At 38.8% G+C, this 23,447-nt stretch overlaps 1 protein-coding gene across 4 annotated transcripts in view; it reads left to right on the forward strand.

Annotated features, from left to right (window-relative positions):
• Nucleotides 1–23,447, forward strand: part of kif21b (kinesin family member 21B) — a 98,509-nt gene that overhangs the window by 45,487 nt on the left and 29,575 nt on the right. For 3 of the 4 annotated variants that reach the window (XM_084394833.1, XM_084394830.1, XM_084394832.1), the window contains exons 5-19: nucleotides 374–508; nucleotides 1,759–1,911; nucleotides 4,096–4,211; nucleotides 5,982–6,177; nucleotides 8,557–8,746; nucleotides 11,994–12,057; nucleotides 12,189–12,401; nucleotides 13,431–13,572; nucleotides 14,903–15,044; nucleotides 15,133–15,321; nucleotides 17,412–17,611; nucleotides 18,564–18,671; nucleotides 18,760–19,061; nucleotides 20,026–20,179; nucleotides 20,315–20,518. In XM_084394833.1, coding sequence (XP_084250959.1) covers nucleotides 374–508; nucleotides 1,759–1,911; nucleotides 4,096–4,211; nucleotides 5,982–6,177; nucleotides 8,557–8,746; nucleotides 11,994–12,057; nucleotides 12,189–12,401; nucleotides 13,431–13,572; nucleotides 14,903–15,044; nucleotides 15,133–15,321; nucleotides 17,412–17,611; nucleotides 18,564–18,671; nucleotides 18,760–19,061; nucleotides 20,026–20,179; nucleotides 20,315–20,518 — 2,508 coding nt within the window. The remainder of the gene's footprint in view (nucleotides 1–373; nucleotides 509–1,758; nucleotides 1,912–4,095; nucleotides 4,212–5,981; nucleotides 6,178–8,556; nucleotides 8,747–11,993; nucleotides 12,058–12,188; nucleotides 12,402–13,430; nucleotides 13,573–14,902; nucleotides 15,045–15,132; nucleotides 15,322–17,411; nucleotides 17,612–18,563; nucleotides 18,672–18,759; nucleotides 19,062–20,025; nucleotides 20,180–20,314; nucleotides 20,519–23,447) is intronic. The other variant, XM_084394831.1, reaches the window with a different exon arrangement.

The following is a 23,447-nucleotide window of genomic DNA, read 5'->3' on the forward strand; positions in this document are numbered from 1 at the left end:
AATATTAAAACGACAGCTAGTCTTGCTACAAGTTAGTAGTAAGCAAGCTAGTTGTCCATCTTCATTAACTGTAGTCAAGCTAGCTAACTACATGTAAACCAACAATTAGAGTAGAAAGCACCATCATTTGTATATCATTTTGTTGAAAACACAGTGATGAACTGAAACATTTAATAAATATGTATTATTGTAATTTAATAATGCTTTGTATATCACTGCAAAAAGTTAAATGCTATGCAAATGTAGTTTTATTGTTAGCATCATGTTTATTTGTTTTAAATGGCTCTTATTGAGATGAGCATATAAAGCTGTGGTGACTAGAGTAAACGGTGTGTGTGCTATTCTCCTCACTCCTGCTGTGTGTTCTCCTCAGCTCCTGCAGTGTCTGAAGCTGGGCGCTCTGTCCCGAACCACCGCCAGCACACAGATGAACGCCCAGAGCTCCCGCTCTCATGCCATCTTCACCATCCACCTCTGCCAGATGAGAGTGTGTCCACAGCCACAGCTGGTACTGAGACTTCACGTGAATATTAAAGCGTAACTCTCGCCGAAATGCAACCTAGGGTCTTTTTGTTAATCTACCCGAGGCAAACTTTCGTTTAAAAGCATAATTAGAATGGAAACGCCACTTTTAAGTTTGACCGTATTTTCGTTTTCAGTCAAATTTCCTTTTGAGTGGGAGTGCTTGGGGCACTTCTATGATAGCATCAAAAATGGCTATATTTAAAACACTATAAAGGCTCGACACAACATGAAACTGTGCTGGAAGTCTCACCAGGGGCTCTACACATGAACTCCAGCATTGAGAACATTGTTTGTGTACACAGAGTTTACTAAAAAGAAAGATTTTGAACAACTCACTGTGTTTCCGGCATTCTGACAGTCAAAAATAGTCGATCTCCGAATGCGAATGAACTGACTCTGAATTTTAGTGTTGCTTCTTATATGAGGATCCTTTTTCAAATACAAGGTCAATATTGATTTTCACTAACGACAAAACAACAAATTATCCGTGAATTTATATGGAACTAAGCTTTAGGAGCTTTCCATCTTTACTCTCCTCATGTTACGTTGCGTTCGGAGATCGACTATTTTTGACTGTCAAAACGCCGGCGGACACAGCTACTGTGAGTTGATCAAAATCTTTCTTTTTAGTAAACTCTGTGTACACAAACAATGTTGTCAATGCTGGAGTTCATGTGTAGAGCCTCTGGTGACACTTCCAGCACAGTTTCATGTTGTGTCGAGCCTTCTTAGTGTTTTAAAAATAGCCATTTCTGATGCTATCATAGAAGTGCCCCAATCACTCCCATTCAAAAGGCATTTTGACTGAAAACGAAAATACGGTCAAACTTAAAAGTGACGTTTCCATCCTAATTATGCTTTTAAACGAAAGTTTGCCTCGGGTAGATTAACAAAAAGACCCTAGGTTGCATTTTGGCGAGAGTCACGCTTTAACTGAAGCTGCACACATCATGAGGAGAGCTGGAAGCTTAAACTACTGGGTTACAAAGCCGTTAGCAAGTTTAAGCAGGTCGTGAGTTTAAGTATTAAACATCACACTGCTGCGGTGCAAAGCAAAGTAATTATATAAAACCACCGGCATTAGAAACGTCAACACTGAACATGTCTGTGCAAACCGAAAATGCAGAAACTTTGAAGATTGCACATGTAATTTTGCATTGTAATTTAAGAAGATGCTTGTGTTAGTAGCTTAAAGCTATCATTGTTTCTGTACTCTTCCCTCTCTCACTCCAGGTGAACGGAGAGATGAACGGTGTCTCTGACAGCGAGTACGAGACGCTCTCTGCCAAGTTTCACTTCGTGGACCTGGCGGGATCCGAGCGTCTGAAACGCACAGGAGCCACGGGGGAGAGAGCGAGAGAGGGCATCTCTATCAACTGTGGCCTGGTACGCAGACTCCTCCGGTCCCGACTAGAATAGGGATAGGTCATCCGAAAATGAGATTCTGTCATCCGAAGGTGGCCTTGTTGCTAAAAACAGTGATGTTATTTTTTGTGAAATGAGAGTCGAGTTAGCTAGCAGAATGTCCTGTCTGCTGTGTTTCTGTCTTTCAAGGGCAGAATGCAAGAATGCTAAATTAAAATTCAGTGTGTTCTGGACAAAAAGCTCTAATTTGGCTTCAGAAGACCCTCTTTTGATGTTAAAAACTACTGTCAGGATTTACTAAAGACACGCAGTGAAAGATTAGCGCCGAAAAGGCGAGGACAGGGTTATTGTTGTGGCTGAACTTATTGCATATGCATTTGTAGGAGTTTCCCTTTCAGAGGCAAATATTAATGGGAGTATTTAAATGAAGATGCAGTGTGATTTACTAAGGTTTGCGCCAGTCAGTTTACTGGTACTTGTGCCATTATTTAAGGCCCAAAAGTGATGTTTAAACCAGACACTAAGGCCTCGTTTACACTGTCAGTGAAATGTGACCCAATTCCGAAGTTTTGCTCATATGTGACACAGATCGGATGTGTTCTATGAACGTGTAAACAGGAAAGAAACGCATGCATTCGGATATTTCGAGATCGGTTTCAGGCCTCGTTCATATGTGGAAGTAAATCAGATGTAAATCAGATATGTGCCAATGCGACTGTCATGTTAACAGGCAGATCGGATTTTCTGAGGCATTATCTACGTCTCTGCGGTTTAATGACGAGAGAAACCCCGACGCGCATCTGCGAAGGAACGAAACGTCGTGTCGTCGTAGGAGAGGAATGTGGACAAACGTTGGCACAACATATTTAAGGTTGGCTTGCTCATCCTAAAATTTCGGACCGACCGCTCCTCGCTAAAGCCAATATTTAAACAGAATCTGCTCCCACGAGTCCTGAGATCTCTCTCGCACTCAACAACTGAAGCATGAGCACAGGCTGCAGTGATGGCACTTTTATATGGCACTCCTCCGCCTCAAAATCATGGTGATGTTCGGCTAACTTCGCATCGCAAAGCTAGCATCAAGCATGTTTAACGTTCGTCCATCTGTGCAAGAGATTTTAACACTTTAAGCATGCGCGATGTTTCAGATAGTATGGCGAGTGTAAACGCATGAATTGGATATGGGTCACAGTTGAAAGAATCGGATAAAGGCATCAAGACCTGCAGTGTAAACAAGGCCTAATGTGCGCTGCTCTTGGTAGATTGCGCTGGTCTTTATGTAAATGAAATTACTTTTGTAGACAAACATATTTATATTTTTAGTAAATAATTTAAGAAATAACAAATACAATTTCTTTGCACTTTTAAAATGTTAATAATAATAATAATAATAATAATAATAATAATAATAGTGCTGTCAATCTATTAAAAAATGAACCAATTAATTCATTAATTAATTTTTACCATGTTAAACTGAAGAAAAAAATAATCACAAAATGAATGTTCATTTTGACAGCCATAAAAAGAATCAAACTATATTTATAGTATATTTATATAAAAAATATAAATGTCAAAATGTGGAAAAATACTAAAATAATCATGGAATTAAACAATTTATTATTACGAAATTGGTCAAAAAAAGTAGATGTCGACAACTTTCCCTAGCAGTTTATTTTTTTAGCTACATGACAGCGAGTAGATTATGATTTATGAGATGAGTGTTGTATTTAAGTGACATATCTCTTTAACCTTTGACTAGAAAAATACTGAAGAAAGTTCTCAGATGAGCACTAGAACCACACAAACTGGCTTTGTCAGGGATTTTCTAAATAACTAGACTTCATTATCATAATCGTGAAGGTCCTTTCAGCTGAGTCGTGTTTTTCCGTGTTAAGCATGGTGTGATATTCGTGTCGCGTTATGCCTCCTCTCGATTCATTACTGCTGGGTTTGAGTAGTTGTCAGAGTAGATGAAGGGAACTAAAGGTAATTACATTGTGAGAGAGTTCTGAAGAAGAGCTGAAGCCTGGAGGAAAGCCAAGAAGTGCCATTGTTCTGAGCCGAATAGAGCTCTATTGTTTTTATTGCCTAGTTACTCATTTGTAAGAGAGCCTATTTAAAAGCTTTTAATCTTAGATAGCAGCATACGATGGAGCGTGACCGGGTCTCTCTCTCTCTCTCTGTGTGTGTGTGTGTGTTTGGCAGCTGGCCCTGGGTAATGTGATCAGTGCATTGGGAGATCAGAGTAAGAAGTCAGGTCATGTGCCTTACAGAGACTCCAAACTCACACGCCTTCTGCAGGACTCGCTGGGAGGAAACAGGTAACGTCTGATACGCATCTATACACACTTAAACACCACAAAGCCCAAAGTATACTTAATTTTACGTGCACAGTTGTACGTGTAACACACACAGGTGGTCACTGCATGCGCATTACAATAACTTCCAGTCCCTGTGCAATCTCTCTTCATCTCTAACCCATATGCACATCTTCATAATCGTTTAGGTTAAGCTCAGCTTTTAAAAGCCAGTTTCATTGCGCTCACTGTTTCTGAATACGAGAATACGAGAGTGTGTGGAGACACGGACACCTGGGTTTTTGTATCATGCTAGGGAACCATTGTTCTTAAATTAAGATAATTATAATCACTGTAGATTAACCCTACCCATAATTCTTGACATTTTTTTAGATACAGTCTTTTTATGAAGTTATGAAGTTATTCAGGTATTCAGCTTTGTTAGTTTTGTTGTCATGGGGACCTCCTATGATAATTATATAATTATTACCACACCTTCTCACGTGACAGTTTTTGTTATTGTTGTATGAAAAATACATTGTTCTCTTTATGCAGCTTTTAGTCCCCACAAACTTAGCAACATGACTCATATTGTCATATGTTTTACATTTTATGTTAATTTAAGATAATTATAAATACTATAGACCATCCCTTCTTTTAACCCAAACCAAGAACTAGTTTTATTGTGTTAGGTGTATCCCTTTTATTTACATGAAATAATTGATTATTTTTAGGATAATTACTTAGTACAGAATTTATATTGTCAGTGGGCATGATTAATTTCATTCATAGGACAATAGTATAGTTAGTTTATACGTACAGTATATGTGTGTATGTTATTATTTATTTTCTATTTATTATTTTGTGTATTTATATTTTATTTATTATAATTTTTCTTTTTTTATATTGTTAATATGTATTAACAGTTAATTTTCAGCCCTAATTTCTTCAGAATTTACATATAAGGTTTTATATATTTTTGTAATTTTTTTTAAAATGATTAATATGTATTTTTAAATAATTAGTCTCAACATCATTTGTCAGCCCCAATTACTTCAGAATTTGCATTTAATTTAGAGGGCATGATTAATTTGGATAATTTTTATGATTTGTTTTATATTTGTTGTTTTCAATAACATTTGAGTAAATAACATTACATTTACAGACATAAATTCTACAGAATTTATATAAGTGTGGGGGCGTGATTGTGATCATTTGTAAATATTTTTTAATAATTAAAAAAATATATTGTAAAATGTATTTTTAAATAATAAATGAATAATTTAACATGTAAATAACAGCCCTAATTATTTTCATTCACTATATGAGACTTTAAGCTTTCAGTTGTAGAAACAGTTGTTCTTACACTCTTAGTTTACGAGCCTCAGATTTTTCGTGCTCTTGTAAACATTGCTGTGCACAGTGCAGTCATTGTGTCTTGAAGGTTAATGCATGCTCACAGTGCACTGCATCAGTGTGTGTGTGTGTGTGTGTGTGTGTGTGTGAAGCGCAGTGTTGGGTCACTCAGCCCACACTGGACGCCACTGGCTGCACATATATTCTTATGATGTGGGTTCAGAGGGGGAGTTGATTGAATTAAACATGAGAGACTGCAGACAGTGGCGCTCAGTCCCAGCCGCATCCATGAGAGCGTTTGTGTTTATCTGTCATCTGTTTGTGTGTTTTATCTTCCTGTCTTGTGTGTGTGTGTGTGTGTGTGTGTGTAAGATCTCATAGACCCTTATGAATTCCTGTCTTCTTTCTTTCTCCTCTGTTGTGTATCTATCTATCTAGTCGTACCGTGATGATTGCCTGCGTGAGCCCCTCTGACCGGGACTTCATGGAGACGCTAAACACACTGAAGTACGCCAACCGGGCTCGCAACATCAAGAACAAAGTGATCGTGAACCAGGATAAAACCAGTCAGCAGATCAGCGCCTTACGAGCAGAGATCGCACGCCTTCAGATGGAGCTGGTGGAGTACAAAGCGGTGAGGAGGAACACACACACACACACACACACACACACAAGCCCTCAAATGGACAATTCACCCCATAATGAAAATTCTGTCATCACTTACTCGCCCCCATAACATAAAATGTTCCTCTGTGGAAAAAAAGATATTTTGTAGAATGTTTCAATATTTCAAAACACTGAGAGTGAATTGCCACTGGTTCTGTCAAGCTCCTAGAATTATGAAATAAAGTACATAGAAGTAGTCCATACTTATATATTACTTATATTTCAGATGTGCTGAAGCCATTTGAATGAGGAACAGACAGAAAAAATGAATAATTAGCTGAAAATCTGGCCTCATCTAGTCTTGTGACTGTTTGGAAGTATTTGTACAAAAATATAGTTTGGGAATCTCTACTCGCACACCTCTTGAGGGTTAGGTTTAGGGTCCTTAATAGTGCCATTTTACCGACAAATAATATGTCTATGAATTTGTCTGTAAAATATCATCTTGGATTGGTTGCGAATTTGCATGAATTTGAATAATCCCTTTCATACATTTTTGTAAGACCTACTCACACGAAGGTTTGGTTTAGGGGTGGAAATCCATAGTGAGGGTTTACCTACAAAAATACCCCTTCACACACACACGCACCCTCGTCTCTCTCACACGCCAGTCAGACCAATTGCGGCAATGCATCACATATGCTTTAACTTTTATGTAGCCACGCAACAATAATTTCAGCATGCATTCACTGTATACACCGGGACGTGATGGAGGAACAAATATTGTATTGCAGTCTTTGCGAGACCTTGTTTGTAGGCTATGTCACGTCTGCCAAATAGTTACAACAACAAAAAATGAAACTCACCAGCCTGCTTCTCCAAATCCACTCGTACTTTTGGGGAAGACATAATCGGCTACCAAAGTAATTGAGCATAGAACATTTTCAATTAACAAAAAAATATAATACTACAAAACGTGCTAATATACTTCAACTAGCCTAAGTGAAAAACAAAATGCTGTTCTTTTTCTATTTAACAAAATGCATATTTGCAATAGAACATTCCCCTTTTCAAAGCTACACTTATTTTTTTAATAAATTGTATACATTGTGTACCTGTTTGGCTTGATATTTTATATTCATTTCATTTATTTTTGTTCTCCGGTGGGTAATTTGCAGAAGGCGTAATCCTTTTTTTGTAATGTTGTATTAAGAAGACAAAACTAAGGCCAAATGGCCTTTACTATTTAAGTTTGTATTCATAGTTTTACATGTTATACATGTTTAACAGTAAGTTGACTTAACTGTATTGTTATATAATTGTTGGCACTGGCACTTATAAACACTAAATGGGTAAAGATTGCAATAAATAGGCTTAGTTTTGGAGCCAAATGTTGGGGTTGGAATAAATACCTCTGGTTTTTTTGTGTTTTTTTTTGAGAAATAAAAGCCAAATGCTTGATCATTTTACAGCCACATCATTTTCGTTATGCATTATTTGTTTTGGTTGTATAAAAACACACAAATTTTTTTTATCCGATTAATCGATCGATTAAGTGCTAGATTAATCGATTACAAAAAGAATCGATAGCTGCAGCCCTAGTTTGTAGGTAAAATGCCACTATGTACCTTTTTGTATGCTCTACTCGCACCCCTAGGGGTGAACGGTTTACCAACAAAACATACCAATACAATTCATACAAAATTGCACAACTCTCATTCTTGCTTCTGAGAGGATATCATATGGGCTTAGAATGATGACAGATTTGTCATTTTCGGGCGAGTCTGAAAGACAGAAGTGCCGACTCCCATGAGCTATTAGGATAGCAGACATAAAACAACAGACATGTTGTAGGCAGCAGGAACCAGTTTAGAGGGACAGAATTTACTTTAAATGTCAAGATATCTTATTACTTGTTTATTTTACTAGAGAGGAAACAATTCGGGCTGACATTAAACTCTCATCACACAGCTAAACAATGACTTCCTCTGATACTGAATCAAATAGAGAACTTACAGTAGATAGTGAGTCGGGTGATACTCTTTCATGCCTAGACTTGTTACTTCTTCTCTTTCTCTCACTGCCACCCAGTTGGAGCTGTTGATGTAATAAGTCCAGGAGATGAGGAAGCCTGAGCGCTGGGCTTGTGGGCCATGATAACATGGTTCAGCTCAAGGGATCTCGCTGGAGTTAATGGAGCGTAGCAGTAGCTTAGCGCCTCAGCCTGACCTGGATGATAAACGGCCCCTGGAAGAAGTTAGCGATTAGCAGTGATGGCGTTGAGAGAGATGAGCCGTCCTGACAGAGAGGCCGAGTACAAAAGCATTGGGGGTCTGTCGCTAGGGAAGGACGAGGTTGATGCCTAGCTTTCTGTTGTTCAGTCTTTTGCTCTTTGGGTTTGTTTCAGGGAAAGCGAGTGGCCTGTGACGACGGATCCGAGGGCTTTAGCGATCTGTTTCAGGAGAACTCGATGCTCCAGAAAGAGAACGATACTCTACGTATGCGGGTCAAAGCCATGCAGGAAACCATCGACCACCTCAACACTCGGGTCACTCAGCTGCTCACCAACGGAGTCAGCCTGCTGCTCACCAAGACTGGTGAGGGACCCCTATTGGTTGGACAGGGCATCACCATTGACATTTCTGTAGTTAGTTACAGTATATTCATTTTAGTTGTTAGTATAATTTTAACATCATGAATATTTAATGAATTTTTTATTTTACCATTAGGCCGTGTGTCCACCAAAGCGTTTTTTCACGCGGCTGGCGTGTTTTTTTTTTAGGTGCTGAGCGTCTTTTTCACGCTGAAGCGCTGAGCGTTCGCCATTTTTTACTGGTCGCCGGGAGTTGAAGAATGTTCAACTTTGGGTAAAACGCAGCGCTCATCACTGTCGCTTTTTACCCAACCGTCCAATCACAGTGGAGGAGGGGCGGGACTAATACCACACCGACCAACCGCCACATTCTGCTTGTACAACGTCAACAGACGACAACAACAAGCATATTAACAGAACAAAATCATTTAAAACAAGAGCCAGAGAAAATACATTACATTGTATCGACATTTTAATATAGAATCAACACAGAAACAAAATATGTGTGAAATGAGATACTAGTAACACTTTCACGGATATTCTGTATCATAACAAGCAAAGTGTCTCAACTGAAAAAAACGCAACGCTGGCAAAACGCTCTCAAGCGCTCATAGCTAGGCGTTTTCAGCAGAGCGCCTAGTGTTTTCGGCTGGGTAAAAACGCTTTGGTGGACACACAGCCTTAAGTTACCCAACAGTTTTGCTTTCACTTCTAAAATACACTTGATGGTGTCTCTGACGCTGCGTTCAGGCCATGTCGTAATTACTGTAAAAACTAGACAACAACCCGACACATTATACTACGGAATTACAGTGGTGGTCAGAATTAATGGCACCCCTGATAAATATGATAAAAAATGGCTGTAAAAAATAAATCTGCATTGTTTATCCTTTTTATCTTTCCTTCAAAAAATTTGCTAAAATCTCACCTGTCATTGAAGTAAAATAATTGGAATTGGGGGGTAAATCACATTATGAAATAAATGTTTTTCTCCAAAACACGCTGGCCATAATTGTTGGCACCCCTAGAATTTTTTATGAGAAAAATATCTCTGATGTATATTCCCATTAATATTTACCTTTTTTAGCACACCAGGGTGACTAGGAACATGAAATTGTCCAGCTATGACTACTTGTTTCACAGGAGTTAAAATATGAGGAAACACAAAGGCCAAATTCCCTTAATCATCCATCACAATGAGTAAAACCAAAGAATATAGTTCTGATGTGCAGCAAAAGATTGTTGAGCTTCACAAAACAGAAAGTGGCTGTAAGAAAATATCTAAAGAATTGAAAATCCCCATTTTGACCATCAGGGCAATAATTAAGAAGTTATAATCAACTAAAGATGTTACGAATCTGCTAGGAAGAGGACGTGTGTCAATATTGTCTTAATGCATGGTGAGGAGGAAAGTTTGAGTGGCCAAAGACTCTTCAAGGATCACAGATGGAGGATTGCAGAGATTAATGGAGTCTTGGGGGTCAGAAAGCCTAAAAAAAAATGATCAAACAACCCCTACATTACCACATGTTGTTTGGGAGGGTTTCAAGAAAAATCCTCCTCGCTCCTCCAAGAACAAACTCCAGCATATTCAGTGGTCAGACACGACTGGATCTTCAAAAGGGACCGGATTCTATGGTCAGATGAAATGAAAAAAGGGGCTTTTTGGCAGCAAACCCAGCAGATGTGTTTGGTACAAACAGGGATGAAGAGTACCCCATGCCTACGGTTAAATATACTGCTGGATCTTATATGTTGTGGGCCTATTCATTTGCTGGAGGTCCTGGACATCTTGTTCAGATACATGGTATTATGGATTCTAGCAAATACAAACAGATAAAAAATCAAAACCTGACGGCCTCTGCTAGAAATCTTATAATGGGCCGTGGTTGGATCTTCCATCAGGACAACGGTCCAAAACAAACATCAAAATCAACACAAAAATGTGTAACTGAGCACAAAATGAAGCTTCTGCCATGACCGTCACAGTTCCCTGACCTGATGAGTGGGCTGAACTGAAGAGAAGGAGCACCAACATGAACTTGTGAATGTGAAGGATCTGGAGAGATTCTGTATGGAGGAATGGTCTCTGATCTCTTGTCAGGTGTTCTCCAAACTCATCAGGCATTATAGGAGAAGACTCAGAGCTGTTATCTTGGCAAAAGGAGGTTGCAAAAAGTATTTAATAACAGGGTGCCAACAATTATGGCCAGCGTGTTTGGGAGAAAAACATTTATTTCATAATGTGATTTACCCCCCACTTTCAATTCTTTTACTTCAATGAAAGGTTGGATTTTTGTGCATTTTTTGAATGAAAGATCAAAAGGATAAACAATGCAGATTTATTTTTTACAGCCATTTTTTATCATATTTATCAGGGGTGCCATCAATTTTGACCACCACTGTATGTGTTTCAATGGCAACACCATTAATCCCAAAATGAATCTAGTAGTGCGAACGCCTTTATAAACATAGTTTAGTTTATTCAGCGAGATATTAATTAATTATTCAAGTCTGTGCTAGCTATATTAAACTCCATTGTATATCTTTTGTTTATTTGCAGATTATTCTTGCATTGTTTAGACATTTAACATATTAGTGAATTATATAAATTATTTAAAAGTGGTAGATGTCAAGCTTTTAATGTTGTTTATATGTCTTATGTGGTGTTTTTAATGTGCTTTAAGACAAACCATGTGCACATTCATAAGTCAGCACCATTGCTGAGTATTTTCCCAAATCTAGTAGTAAAAAAAGGCAAAATAGAGAGTATATTAGTTACTCTGGATGTAACTGGTTTAGTTGGCCACTGAAGGCCTCTATTCAACATTTCATTATTTCTTGGAAATGTTATTATTTGCACTCCTCTGAAAAAATAATTTTCTGATGATACCCTTGAAAAGGTTTTTAACCAAGTTATTTCTAATTTAGTTTTAGAAACATGCATCTTTGGTAACACCTATTTTAAGGTGACGTAGTTACACATTACTACATGTACTTACTATAGTAATAACAGTAAATTGTTCATAATAACAAGTAACTAACCCTAAACATAACCCTAACCATAACTCTATAGTAAATACAGTGAAAATAATACCTTAAAATAATTTTATATTATTTATATTTTAGGAACTCATAGTTTTTGCCATGAAAACAGCCAAAGAAGCTGGTGTGGTGTAAAAAAAACAAACAAACATCATTATTTCTTGTCATTTCTTCTTTGCTAAATAAATCTATCACTCTTTGTCCAGGTGAAACGAATGAGGAGATTGGCAATCTAATCCAGAACTACATTCGAGAAATTGAAGAGCTGAGGTAACAATAGAAGTGACATTTTTGTATTTGGATGTCTTATCGTAGCAATAAAACACAATGGCTCAAATCTCTCTCTCTATCTCTCTCTCTCTCTCTCTCTCTCTCTCTCTCTCTCTCTCTCTCTCTCTCAGGTCTAAGCTGCTGGAGAGTGAGGCCATGAACGAGTCTCTGAGGCGCAGTTTGTCTCGCCTCTCCGCGCGCTCCTCGTACCCGGCCTCTCCAGCACACCCTCTAGGCTCCTCCCCCTCGGTTTCCATGGATGCAGAGATGACGGATGTGATTCGTCAGGCCAAATTAGATGTGGAGAGGCTGAAGAAGAAAGAGAGAAATCAGAGGAGGAAGAGGTGAGGTCTGAGGAGCAACCAAGTGTCTGTATATGTGTGTGTATGGTATGTATTTATTTAATTATTTATATTAGCGGTCGACCAATAGTGGATTTTACGGATGACTATAACCAGGTCGGCCCACGCTGGTCGATTCAAGCCATAGTTTTTAAAATGAATACTCAATGAAAACAAGCATAACACATAAAATAGTGCTGAAAAAAGCACTGAACCATGAAAATGTACTGTACTTTTTAAATATACAAAATATTAATATATGAATTATACCTTGATCATTCATGTTAGCACTGTATACTTTTCCGTTTCATCGGTCTGTTTTAAATCCGTTTCTGAATTGTCCCGTTCAGTGCAGCGCGCACGCGTCAAAACAAACTCCACGAGGCGTCAGTGATAGTTTTAATGATTTATTATTTATTTTATTCTTTTATTTCAATATTTTATTCTATTATTTCTTGTTTTTAAGCATTAGCTGAGGTCTTATTACATTGTGCGTTTGGAAGACTTTAATATGCTTGACCTCTTCCAGTTTTATGTTACCGAGCCAATAAGAGGCTGTAAAATGTGCCAGAATTAGATTTATCTCTGTGTTTGTGTGTGCCAGTGTGTCCTGACCGACTCAAACTAAGGACAGCAAGCTGGCATCGAGACAAGTATCCCTCAGTAAATTGTCTGTTATAATGAATATGACTACAGGATCGTCCCGCTCTTCGGATGAGCTGTAATGTGGTCGTAACGAGAGAGAGGCCATGGGTAATTTGTGAACCCATCATTACAGAATTACTTCTAGAAGTCTCAGCTGTCCTGCAAAGGGTAAAAAGCAGAAAGCGCCAGGATAAATCTCTCCTGGTAAATGGGTCCCTGTGGTGCGATTACATGACTATTAAATGACGTTTGCATCAGATTGACAGAATTATGGCCTGATCCCTTATTTTTTGTGAATGAATGAATGCTGTATTGATTTCATCTCTCAGTCTGTCAATTTGTCTGTTGAAGCTTTAATGATAGTTCACTATTGTCTTCTTTTTTTAGTCCTGAGAAAGAAAAGGGTTTGAAGAAGAGAGCCAAACTTCATCCTCAAGAAAATGGAGAAAAGAGCGAGAATGGGCTGAGCAGAGAGAATGAGGAGAGACGAGAAAATGGAGATGGAGACTCTGATAATGAACCTGAAGAGGTGAGAGAAAGGAGATGTATTCATCGTATTATTCATCATGTTGTGAAGTTGCACGGCAATGTTTTATGAGAATGAATGTGTCATGTTATGAGAGTGAAGTGAAGTGTTTTATCAGAATCAAGACAAAATTGAATGAAATTGTAATGGTACAGCAGTTAAATTTCAAGACTAAAATTGATATTTCATACAGCAGTATTTAATGAGAATAAAGCCTTAATATTTTGATAAAGTAATGAGAACTTTCAAAGAATTTTCACTTATATTCGAATTTTCTAAGAAACGTTAGTCTTGGAATAAAGTTGTAAATGAGAAGAAAAAAAAACAATATAGCTGTAAATATTGTTTTATGAAAATAACGTTTTTGAGATATAAATATATAAAAAAAGTTTTTTAGAATAAAGCTGTAAAATGTAAATAAATAAATAATCATATTGCAGGAAAAATGTCATACATCAGTAATTTTTGGGGGAATAAAGGCATAATATTATAAGAATAAAGTCGTACAGCAGTGTTTGATCAATCATAATATTGCAATAATAAAGTTATAATGTTAAAGCGATACTTCACTGATTAGCATTAAGCTTTGTATTAGTAGAAACCCAGTAGTATTTCGAGTGACCGTGTTTCCCTCCCTCATGTCCCCCTGAGACCAGAGCTTTCTGTATTGTGTGTCTGCAAAAATCTTCATTTAGCTTCATCATCTGAGGCTTTTTTGGCCAGAGGCGAGAGACTAGAGCCAGTAGGAGGAGCTCGTTCCGCATGTCTTCAACCCGCCCATAGGGGGATCTCACGATAAAACGGCGTCTTCTCAGTTTCGAGTCGGCTAGTAGCCTAGTTGTATAATTTCTTCTGATACTGCCCTCTGTAACTGGCTTGGGCCTCATAGGGCAGCGAAGCAAGTGCATTCTGGGAGTTGTTGTCTTTCATCCACATGAGTCAAAAATACATTTTCTGGCTTTTCTCAGTCTAGAAGGCACCAACTTCTGAAATAATTTCACATTTCTACTACATAATTAACCCAATTTAAATACACATTCATCTTTCCAGCGGTGAGATATCCCTTTAAGTCTTAATATAGAAAAATAAAGGTTATAAGCAGTGTTTTATGAGAATAAAATCATAAAATTACAAGAATAAAGTCATAATATAACAAAACACTGCTGTGTGACTTATTTTCTTTAAATATTTAGTCTTAATATTACAGGACTAGAGCTGTAACATTTAGAGATGGACATACAGTAATTACTGTGTATGAAAGAAAAGTTTGTATATATATGAAAAAAAAACCTTTACAAACAATGCTCTGCTTTATTTTCACTGTGTGCTGCAGGATGGCATGTATACCCTTGTGGAGGATGATCGCGAGGAGAGCGGCTGTGATGAGGATGAGGAGGAAGAGGAGACCAGGGAGGAGGAAGAGTTTGACAGTGACGAAAGCCTGGTGGATTCTGACTCTGACTCGGAGGAGAAAGGTGCATTCTGGGATGCATTTGTTACAAACGTCCCATGAGCCCCTTTCATTCACACTAACCCTTTAACCTGCGGCTCCTCCTCTCTCAGTGAACCTGCAGGCCGATCTTGCAGACCTGACGTGCGAGATCGAGATCAAGCAGAGGCTCATCGATGAGCTGGAGAACAGCCAGCGGCGGCTCCTCACGCTGAAGAGCCAGTATGAGGAGAAGCTGATTCTGCTTCAGAACAAGATCAGAGACACACAGCTGGAGAGAGACCGCGTGCTGCACAACCTCAGTGAGTATTTGTATTTAATGTATTTGTGTGATTTTTGTAATTTGGCAGTGTTTTATGAGAATAAAGTCAAAATTAAATGAAAAAAGTTGCAAAATTTCAGGACAAAACAGCAATATTTAAAACCCCTATTAGGCTATTTTAAAGGGTCCTACTTTTGTTTTGGAGTCTCCTACTATAGGTTTATGTGCATACAAGGTCAAAAAACACTTTCATTTTCTCATAATATACACTGCAGCATCAGCTCTTTTCTCACAGTGTCTGAAACGGTTCGATCAAGGATTTAAAGTCTCTCTAAACCCCGCCTTTCTGAGAGCCTGCTCTGATTGGTCAGATGACCCAGTCTGTTGTGATTGGGCCACCTGACCAATCAGAGCAGAGTAGACCAATCACAACAGACTGGGTCATCTGACCAATCAGAGCAGAGTAGACCAATCACAACAGACTGGGCCATCTGACCAATCAGAGCAGAGTAGACCAATCACAACAGACTGGGTCATCTGACCAATCAGAGCAGAGTAGACCAATCACAACAGACTGGGTCATCTGACCAGTCAGAGCAGAGTAGACCAATCACAACAGACTGGGTCATCTGACCAATCAGAGCAGAGTAGACCAATCACAACAGACTGGGTCATCTGACCAATCAGAGCAGAGTAGACCAATCACAACAGACTGGGCCGTCTGACCAATCAGTGCAGAGTAGACCAATCACAACAGACTGGGCCATCTGACCAATCAGAACAGAGTAGACCAATCACAATAGACTGGGCCATCTGACCAATCAGAGCAGAGTAGACCAATCACAACAGACTGGGCCATCTGACCAATCAGAGCAGAGTAGACCAATCACAACAGACTGGGTCATCTGACCAATCAGAGCAGAGTAGACCAATCACAACAATCAGAGCAGAGTAGACCAATCACAACAGACTGGGCCATCTGACCAATCAGAGCAGAGTAGACCAATCACAACAGACTGGGCCATCTGACCAATCAGAGCAGAGTAGACCAATCACAACAGACTGGGCCATCTGACCAATCAGAGCAGAGTAGACCAATCACAACAGACTGGGCCATCTGACCAATCAGAGCAGAGTAGACCAATCACAACAGACTGGGTCATCTGACCAATCAGAGCAGAGTAGACCAATCACAACAATCAGAGTAGAGTAGACCAATCACAACAGACTGGGCCATCTGACCAATCAGAGCAGAGTAGACCAATCACAACAATCAGAGCAGAGTAGACCAATCACAACAGACTGGGTCATCTGACCAATCAGAGCAGAGTAGACCAATCACAACAGACTGGGCCATCTGACCAATCAGAGCAGAGTAGACCAATCACAACAGACTGGGCCATCTGACCAATCAGAGCAGAGTAGACCAATCACAACAGACTGGACCATCTGACCAATCAGAGCAGAGTAAACTGTTGTGATTGTTCGGCCGCTTACAGTGCGTGTCAGAAACCAAACGCTCATTATCATATCTGAATTTCAGCTCTGGATCTTCCTCAGCTCTTGATCCTCAGTAACGATGGCGTCGGTTTTACCGTATCAATCTCATCAAAGTGGATTTGCTCTGTCAGCAGAAAACAGCGTCTTCTCCACATGAACAACACGAACCAAACTCTTCCAGTCTCACATACAACTACAGTGTTTGAGGGTCAAAGTAGACGTTGTTTACGGCAGCCAATGAAGAACATAGCATTATGCAAATCTGTTTTAATTAATACAAACCTATGTAGATTCAGCAGGAAGTGTGACTGGAACGACGACTCGTTTCTGGCAGTTTAGTGCCTCATTTCAGTAAAGTAGCAAATACATTCCAAAGTCATAAGGAAATTATAACAATTTACATTTCACAAGGATTAACAGTAACATTTTATAATTGATACTTTTCTTTTCTGGAATGAGACATCCCTTGATGACGTTTGTGGCAGACAAATGCAACCTCAATATTCCATTTTCAAAGAACGCTGCTGTAAAATGTTGAGTTGCAATATTTGTGTTATACAAATAGTTTTTTTTAAGGCACTTTGATAATCCCAGTAAACATTTCTTCCACAATTTTCATTGTGATTTTAGTGTCCATGGAGAACTACACTGAAGAGAAAGCCTGTAAGATCAAATCCGAGTACGAGAAGCGTCTGAAGGAGATGAACAGAGATCTGCTGAAACTGCAGGCCGCTCACAAAGAACACGCTCGTCTGCTGAAGAACCAGAGCCGCTACGAGAGAGAGCTCAAGAAACTGCAGTCTGAGGTGACCGAGATGAAGAAAGCAAAGGTGAGCGCTGAGAGCTTTATTTGTAGAAACACAGCGCCCCCTAGAGGCCATCAGGAGACTAACACTGACTTCATCAACTGTACAGAGAACTGACTGTAATCAAGACAGTGCCGGCTTTTTATTTCAAGACTGTAATTAAAAAAGCAGCACTTTTCCCATGAGTTGATGATCCTTTAACCGTAGACCATGTCCCAGTTTGCATACTTATGCTGTGTACTAAAAGTATTGGAAAGGTGGCTACACCGAGATACACTACCGCTCAAAAGTTTGGGGTCGCTAGGATTTTTTTTTTTCTGAAAGCGATAAGCATTTATATAGATGCATTAAATTGATGACAGTAAAGACATTTATAATGTTACAGAAGATTTTTATTTCAAATAAATGTTGTTCTTTTGAACCTTCCATATGGTTTGCACAAAAATATTAAGCAGTAAAAAGCTATTTTCAACAAGGAATGTTTATTGTACAGCAAATCAGAATATTCGAATGATTTCTGAAGGATCATGTGACACTGAAGACTGGAGTAATGATGCTGAAAATTCATAGGAATAAGTTACATTTAAAAATATATTCAAATAGAAAACAGTTATTTAATTATAATATTTCACAATATTATTTTTACTGTGCTTTTTTAATCAAGTAATGCAGCCTTGGTGAGCAGAGGAGACTTTTGGAAAAAATCTTAATGACAAACTTTACTTTTGTAAAATGTGCATTATGCAAAAAAATAAAACTGTATGAACCAGAAATAAGTGCAGCCAAAACACATATGAAAGTTCTGTCAAAAGTTAATACGTTTGTACACAATTGATTTAAAAATCCCAAATACCTTCATATTGTTCATTAGCAACAATATTGTATAATAGAAATGTAATATGATTTGAAACCCCGAACTAAACTATAAGACTTCTGCAGTGTTTCTCACAGTGCTTGTTCGTCATTCCACCCATAGGTGGCGCTAATGAAGCAGATGAAGGAGGAACAGCAGAGGAGGAGGGCGATCGATGCGAAGAGGAACAGAGAAATCGCACAGCTGAAGAAAGAGCAGCGACGGCAAGAGGTTTGAGTGGCTAACAACTGAACGTGTGTTCTGGCAGTCGTTTAGCGTGGTGACTAAAGTCTCTCCTCTGCTCTGCGTGCTCCGTCAGTATCAGATCCGCTCTTTAGAGTCCCAGAAGCGCCAGCAGGAGATGGTGTTGCGGAGGAAGACTCAGGAGGTGACGGCTCTGAGACGGCTGGCTAAACCCATGTCTGAGCGCGCGGCCGGCCGAGTGTCCCGCAGGATCACCAGTGTGGACTCGGGAGCAGAGCTGAACACCGGCACCACACCAACATCCTCCGAACCCGATTCCACACGCTCCGTTTCCAGCATCATACGCCACTGGAACACCAAAATGAACGGATATCTGGGAGAGAGCGAGAGGAACGGGACTGGAGGAAACCTGGCCAGGTCAGCGAGTTCAAAGACGTCTCCTGCTCAGCATTTATTTCATTAAAAATACAGTGAAGACAATAATGTTGAGAAACATTATTACAATTAAAAACATTTTTTTTAAATGTGATTTATTCCTGTGATCAAAGCTGAATTTTCAGCATCATTACTCCAGTCTGCAGAGTCACATGATCCTTCAGAAATCATGAAATGAAAAATCAAGAAACTCTTCTCATTATTATCAATGTTAAACATTTTTAATTCAGTTTCATTTTTAAAATTTAAGGGATAATGTAATAAATCATTTATTTAATGGTAAGATTTTATTCCGCCACGGAATAAAACAATTGAAAAGATAATTGCAACTATTTATCTCACGATTCTGATTTAATTTCTCAGAATTGCGAGATACTGTATAAACCAGTTATAAAGTCCACTTCTGAGGGGGAAAAGACTTGACTTTCTCAGAATTGCAAGTTTATATCTCACAGTTCTGAGAAAAAAAGTCTGAATTGTAAGGTAAAAAGTCGCAATTACCTTTTTTATTGTTTTATTTTTTAGTGTTTATTCAGTGACGGAAACAAGCTTCCATAATTAGAATTTTCAGCATCATTACTCCAGTCTTCAGAGTCACATGATCCTTCAGAAATCATGAAATGAAAAATCAAGAAACACTTCTCATTATTATCAATGTTGAATACAGTCACGCTGCTTAATTTTTTTAATTTAAGGGATAATGTAATCATTTATTTAATGGTTAATCTTAGATCTATAAACTATGGAAGCTTGTTTCCACCACGGAACAAAACAATTGAAAAGATAATTGCGACTATTTATCTCATAATTCTGACTTCATTTCTCAGAATTGCGAGATATAAACGAGTTATAAAGTCCACTTCTGAGGGGATTTTTTTATTCTTTATTCAGTGACGGAAACAAGCTTCCATAATTAGGTGAAAAAGTGTTTTCATTCCGATTTCAGTAGCAGAAAAAAGTTCCAGCGAAAGGGAACGAGCGCAAGTTTCTCAAAGACAGCCCGTCAGAAGTGGCAGTCTCTGGAGAGGAGGATCATGGATATCGTGATGCAGAGAATGACCATCACTAATGTGGAAGCTGATATGGATCGCCTCATCAAGGTGATTGTTACACTTACTTTTCTTCTATTGTACGTCGACATGTATTAGTCATCTTCCTGAAACGTCGTGCTTTTTCCTGTACGGGATTCTTGTGTAACTTTGAACTGGTCAGACGGTGTGGTAATGTGTCTTCAGAAACGCGAGGAGCTGTCCATGCAGCAGGAGGCGCTGTTACGCAAGAGAGAGAAGTTACTGAACGAGGGCTTCAGAGAGGACGAGGAGGAGAGAGTGCTTCAGGAGATGAACGAGGAGATCGAGGTTCTCAACGCCAACATCGACTACATCAGCGACAGTCTGTCAGACTGCCAGGCCACCATCGTTCAGATCGAGGAGACCAAGGTAACGGGCGTCCAGTGGTGGAAAGAAAGAGTACTGAAAAAACATACTCAAGTAAAAGTACCATTACATTCCAAAAAATGTAGTGCGAGGTAGAGTAAAAAGTACTTGTCCAAAAAACGACTTGAGTAAGAGTAAAAAAGTAGCTTATTTAAAAGTACTCATGAGTAGTGAGTAGTGAGTACTGAGCTGCGGATTCTACCCCCTTATAATAAACACTGTGCACTACAATAAAAACAGAAAACAAAAAAACATTGTACATACTGTAATTCACATTATATTTTGTTCTTTGTCAGAAAGAATATCATCTATCTTTTAAAAATGCATCAAATCAGTACATTCATCACCATTTAAATCATATTGTTTGAAAAAAAAAAAGCATTTAAAATGAGGCGAAAGGCCACTGAGCCTGAGCATGCTTGTTGCACATAAAATATCAATGTTCATAACTGTGCAAAAAATCTTTAGAAACTCATATGATAGATCAGCATAGATGGGTTAAATAGAGATGAAAAAATACCCAATTCCTCTCCAAAACGGTACCTCACCTAATGCACTGAATAAGGCTGAGATAGTGAGCTAACACTAATTACACTGTAATTCCATGCCATTAAATATGTTACAATATAAACGTAAATGCACATTGTTCTAGAAGGGTGGCATCATCCCTTACATTTTACACGGCTACATTTACTCACCTTGTAATGCTGATAATATAATTTGTAAGGAAATTTGTGCATTAAATAGGGAAGTTATATCCGGGATACTTTTACACACACACACAAACAAACGCATGTCTCTTTGTAGTCTCACCGAAGCTGTTTTATCAGCAGCATCCACACACAAAAAAAAACAAAAGTTGAACATGACATTTTTTGCCAAATGAAGACGGATTGTGTGAAATGGATCAATCAAAAAAACGTTGTTTATTAACGAGCTGTAGTCACGCACTGACAGAAACGCAGTTCAGGTTAACGCCATGGTTCATAAGGTGCACTGAGACTGAATCTGGCTGCATGGCGAGCGCGAGAGTCGTGGCAGTGCATAGATCGTGACGCGCGTCTCTCTGGATGTGATTGTGAAGTAAATGGGAGCGGGAATTCACCGCATTATGAACTCGTCACGCAATACCCTCACACCAAATGTTAGGCCCTGTAGATAGCCCAGCCTATATAAATATCATAGTAAGCAGAAATGTGAAATGTACCTTAGCATATTAGAGGAAGACGCTGATATCTGGATTGAATTGATGCTTGAAGAATGCACTTCCACAGCAGGAATAGGCGGTTAAAGTTTTCTATGCTTAATTTGATTTGATGACAGTCACGAGACCGATTACTCGATCCAATCACGTTGATGGATAAAAATAAAATTAAAACAAGCATGTAACGAGTAACGACCACAAACAGAAGGAAAATAGTGGAGTAAAAGTACTACATCACTTAAAATGTACTCAAGTAAAAGTAAAATTACACCATTTTTATACAATTTAGTCTCTGTACTGTGAAGTCGCTTGTGGACGTTCGTTGTGCTGTTGCTCTAATGTTATTGGTAGACTGCACGTCTGGCCACATCTATACAAAACACCATCACAAGTGATCACAACTATATCATTTTAATTTGACTAGGAATTAGGCTCAAAAGAAACAGTATGCTGTTGGGAGAGTGTTTTTATATTACCACACAGCAGTGTTCAGTAGATTAAATAATTCACTAGATTAACGATCGATCAATCAACAAATTAACTCATACTGTCATAAATTACTAAAACGTCATTCGAATTTGACAAATAATCCATTTTCTTGACCCTAATAGTCAACATAATGCAGGGGAAACGTAAAATGAACTGCAGCAGTGCCAAACTTGCATCATAAAAAATGTATGATTACAACACTCGAACTAAATGTGTGAATTAAACTCACTGAGACTGTCGACAGTTTCTTTTCCATGCATCATTTTATTATATCCATGTTTGTGGTTAGTTACAGTCAAATCATATAAAACAGTGAAATCGCTCTAGAACTTGTCTTGCCTGCACTCCAGACGGTGACGTGAGCTGAGCTCCACTGAAAGGCTTCTTTCCTATAGAGAGCCTAAGTCCCTCCCCTCCGCTTCCGGCTCATGGGACCTTATTTCGTAAAAAATATGTATGGTAGTCAGTGGCGAGAGACAACTTATCTTTTTATTCCGTCTGAACTCTGCCCTGAATTACACATATGATGTTTGTCAATTTAAAAGATAATTATGAAAGTCAAGAAAGTCGCAGTTTGTCATAGAACAGAAGAGTAACATTTAGTTTTATGTGAAAATCGCTCCATGAACTACATCTCTCGTCTCGCACTATGTACGTCACCATCCGTTGCTCGTATGTGTGCAGTCTGGTACAAAACACTCAGGCATGACGGCGTAACGTTATGATTATAACGTAAGACTATAGAAAAAAATGACAGAAGTTAGCTTCATTCATTGAGAGAAAAGGTATGACGTCACATGTGCACCTTTTGGGTTTGTAGTCTTTGTAATTACGTATTTTCACAGTCTTATACCTCAACAGTTTTACATCAAACTGCGACTTTCTTGACTTTAAAATGTATCTTTTAAATTGACAAACATCATATGTGTAATTCAGGGCACAATTCAAACGAGATCAAAATATTTGTTGTCTCTCGTCATTGACTACCATACAATATTTTTCCGAAATAAGGTCCCGTGGTGGTCCACCGGAAGGGGAGAGGCTCTCTATTGCTTGTCGCTCGCAAAAAACGCTTCTCATTTCTCAACTTTTGTCGCGTATCTCGCGTCACTTGACACGCCCACATTCTGTCGCCAACGGTCACTGTCGCTCGTGTCGCCGGAAGTCGCCAGCGCTCCATTGAAATGAATGGGATTATGTCGCTGCGTGTTGCTGGCGGTGTGAACGGGTGCAAAATTG

This window comes from Rutilus rutilus, assembly GCF_951802725.1.
Source record: "Rutilus rutilus genome assembly, chromosome: 22".
NCBI classification, from domain to species: domain Eukaryota; kingdom Metazoa; phylum Chordata; class Actinopteri; order Cypriniformes; family Leuciscidae; genus Rutilus; species Rutilus rutilus.